The sequence below is a fragment of the Thunnus maccoyii genome, chromosome 11 (genome assembly GCF_910596095.1).
Source record: "Thunnus maccoyii chromosome 11, fThuMac1.1, whole genome shotgun sequence".
Classification (NCBI taxonomy): Eukaryota; Metazoa; Chordata; class Actinopteri; order Scombriformes; family Scombridae; genus Thunnus; species Thunnus maccoyii.
In genome coordinates this window covers 28,392,686-28,396,198 of record NC_056543.1, presented here as the reverse complement: position 1 = coordinate 28,396,198, position 3,513 = coordinate 28,392,686, and the positions used below count along the sequence as shown (strand labels likewise).

At 41.6% G+C, this 3,513-nt stretch overlaps 1 protein-coding gene across 1 annotated transcript; it reads right to left on the bottom strand.

Annotated features, from left to right (window-relative positions):
- Nucleotides 1-634: 634 nt before the first annotated feature.
- On the bottom strand, nt 635-2,845 carry LOC121906587 (zona pellucida-like domain-containing protein 1). Its single transcript, XM_042425509.1, has one exon. The coding sequence runs from the start codon at nt 2,529-2,531 to the stop codon at nt 1,374-1,376; it is 1,158 nt and encodes a 385-aa protein (XP_042281443.1). The 5' UTR covers nt 2,532-2,845; the 3' UTR covers nt 635-1,373.
- Between the last annotated feature and the right edge of the window lie 668 nt (nt 2,846-3,513).

Genomic DNA, 3,513 nt, shown 5'->3' with positions numbered 1-3,513 from the left:
TAAACAGATGCAAAACAAGGGCAAATTGCACTCAGCTGCAAAACTTTATGGATGTGTTTGCGCTGGCATATCATTAGCACAAAATCTTTTGTGAATAGGACCTTAAAACGAGGCAGATTGCAGGCGCAAATGCTGTGCAATTCACACTGCTATTTGTGGGCGCAATCCATTCTTTGTGGATTTGGCCCGTAGTTTTTGTGTTCTTCTACGTCTGCATGGGTTCCTCACTGAAAAATGTCTGTACACATCCTTGTTATAGATAAATAAGTGGTGACATGAAATAAAGCACTTATTATGGCTGTTGTTGAGGTTCTTTGCCAGTTATTCTATAGACGTTGGTTCATAATGTAGCAGGTTTAGATAACAATCAATTTACATTGCAGTATTCATGTTTTGCTGGCCATTTATTAACCCTCTTGTTGTCTAAAAGGTTTGATCAGCAGAGAAAAGCCCCTAAATAACATTTTTTTATTTTTGCAATAGTAGCATCAGTGACACCTCTGACCTATATTGACCGTCGACACATGTAATACATTAATGAAGAACACTGACACTCTTATTCTTTGATCAGTTTATTTTCTTACTAGTTTATTTTATACAACAGTAGATGAATGCAGAGAAATGATTACAAATTCATTGATAGTTAACAGACAAGGAAATTAGTTTGTTCTACAGTCCCTTTCTTAAGATGGTACATTACAGACAACACACTGTCCTTCAGTATTTTATGGGTCAATAATTAATTTGAGTGTGCTTGGTGGAGATGAACACAAGGGTGGTGGGGCCTTTGTGGACTGGATTATTGGATTCGTTTGGGAAGTGAAGCTAACTGCAGTGACTCAATGAAAGACACAAAGAGACTATGAATTCAGGCAATTTACCGTAACATTTTCAGTGTGGTAGCTTTATTTATTCGAAAGCAACAAGTTCAATAAATTAGAGACATAATACTTTGAAAGGTACTTTGACTTCTCTTTCAAAACATCCCACACACCTAACATTCCACCTAATGACTGGGATTTCTGTAATGTTTTTACAGTTATTCCTTCCACTTACCATTTTTCTTCTATTTTTTTTTTTCAAAGCTTAAAAAGTGCGGACATGCATTAACACTTATAGCTTTGTCCATTTGGGAAATAAAGAATTTTTAACACTATCAAATCCTCTAAAGATGCAACATTCTTCTGAACTACCTTTTCAGGACTAATACACAGTTAGGGCTACAGTAACAGACATTATGTTCTCCCAACAGATGCAGTGGTCAGTCTTCCACCAGAAAAGTAAAATGAGTGAGCAGATACAGTACACCCCAAAAAGTGTTTGGCCTATAGGCCTGAGGCAAGTGTCCTGCATTTCAGCTCATTTATGCCTCCTTAGTTCCTGAGCCTCTTGTAAAAGATGGCTGCAACACTAAGGGCAATGATACAAGCAAAGGCGAGGATGCCAACAGCCACTCCAAGCCCGACAGCAGAGTCGTCTTCTTCATCCGCCAAAAGGGGCTTCTCTTTGGACTCGATGCTGTCAGCTTTGGTGACGATCTCTGGAGAGGTGATGGTGTAGGTCTTGGTAATACCTGCACTTGTGTCCAGGGTGCTCCTCTTCCTCCTGCTGCTGCACTGCTTGAATGTGCTGCAGGTGCTCCTCTCACAGAGTCGGGTGATGCAGTGGAGGTAGTAAGTGGACACGGTCTCATTCTGCTGCTCGATGAAGCGAAAGGCCGGGAAGCGGAAGCGGGCGCTCTGGCTGTCTCCATTCTCAATCATAGTGGTGAACCGGTCCTTGGAGCAGGGAACAAAGAGGTTGAAGAAGCTGGAGTTGGACGGCAGCGGGGAGATGGAGGCATAGCACCTGTCAAGCAGAACATGGTACTGCCCTGTCAAGTTTGTGGCCTTGACCTCGACATACACACTGGTCCTCAGTTCAATCCCCAGCTGTGGAATAACCATTGGTTTGGTGTAGTTGGCATCGCTGAACAGCTCCATGCTTAAGGTGCTGATGAAACTCCCATTGTTGTCCTTGATTGAGATGGAGGAAGCCGACACATCAATCTGGGTGTTGTTGACCAGATACTCTAAGGGGTAGGCACAGGAGTAGTAGTACTTCAGCTCAGCGTTGTAAGTGATTGTGCCTGTGGTGGGGTCAATGGACCGAACAACGCCGCTGATGTTGACAGTCTGGATGTTGGAAAAGTCAGAAAATATGCCTGTCCCAGCAGCACTGGTGGTTCGGAATATGCTTCCACAGGCATGAGTCATGTTCAGGGGGAAGTTAAACCGAGCAACAGGTGGCATCACAGAATCATCGAGGGTTGCCCTGCATACTGGGTCCAACATATGGTTCAGGATCAGTAGTGTCTCGTTGAAGCCAGTGTAGATGACTGGGCAGATTTCGATTGCCAGGTCAATGGATGAAGTGCCACACTTCACTGCAATGTCACTGACCTGTGGCCGTCTTGCCTCTGTTCCACACTCATTTAGTGTCAGCTGACTACTTCTGACTATCAAGGAGAGGAATATTAAAAGAATCTTCATTGTTGTTCTTCAGCTTTGCCTTGGATTTGTTGATTCTCTCTGCTAAAATCTTGACTCTGTTGCTAAAGGCTGGTAGATCTTTGTTTGAAGTCTTTGGGCCGTCTTCAGGGGTCTTTATAGGTAAGTGTGTCCTCTGGGATTGGTCCAAAACAAGGTCAAAGCACCTTGCTATTTGTGAACAACTGTATTGTATTAAGTAGGAGAGCTCAAGTCTGGACCATATCCTAAGGGCAACAACGGAAACCTGAAGCATTTGGGCTGTCTTGAAATACAGAGACAATGGCCTTATTCCTTTGTTGAATATGCTTTCAAATATAGATTTCCATGCCCCCTATTACTAAGCCTTCATGAAGTGTGTGAACTTAACACTATATGGGATGAATTCCTGAATAACACATACAATGCTGTGGAGGCTCTTCTATCCGGTTTGAGCCCCAGCAGCTTTAGTAATGACCCAGTTGGGATCCAGTGGAGCAGGCAGCAACTCACTAGATGATTAAGTCACTTTGCACCTTAATCATTCTGACATTAACACTACTTAAAACAACACATAGTGGCAAAGAGAATAATCATTTTTGTTTTGGTAAAGACCGGAAGTTCAAGTGAATCTCACATATTTCAGATATTTCACAGAAATTTCACATATTTCAGAATCTAAAAAAGGAAAATCAGTCTTTGTTTGAATTGCTCACAATTCATGGACACATTTAACCTGTGATGATATAATGATATAATAATGCAACTCAAAATTCTGAGGCTGAAGGTGATTGTTTAGTTTCTTTTTTACACAATTCATTTGTACTTCTCAGCCATTCATTTAGTTTGTACTGATGTATTTGTTAAGTTTGGAAAAGTTAAACTAAACTTACTAAACTTATTGTTTAGTAACAGTCATATCAACTTTCTAAAGAAGGTGGGCAGATTTTGGCATCATCTTAACGTTGCATATGGGAGGTGCATCAGCCTATTATGTTGTTGAACA

Excerpts from the sequence above, each read along its gene's own strand:
- LOC121906587 (XM_042425509.1), bottom strand. The coding sequence starts at position 2,531 with ATGAAGATTCTTTTAATATTCCTCTCCTTGATAGTCAGAAGTAGTCAG.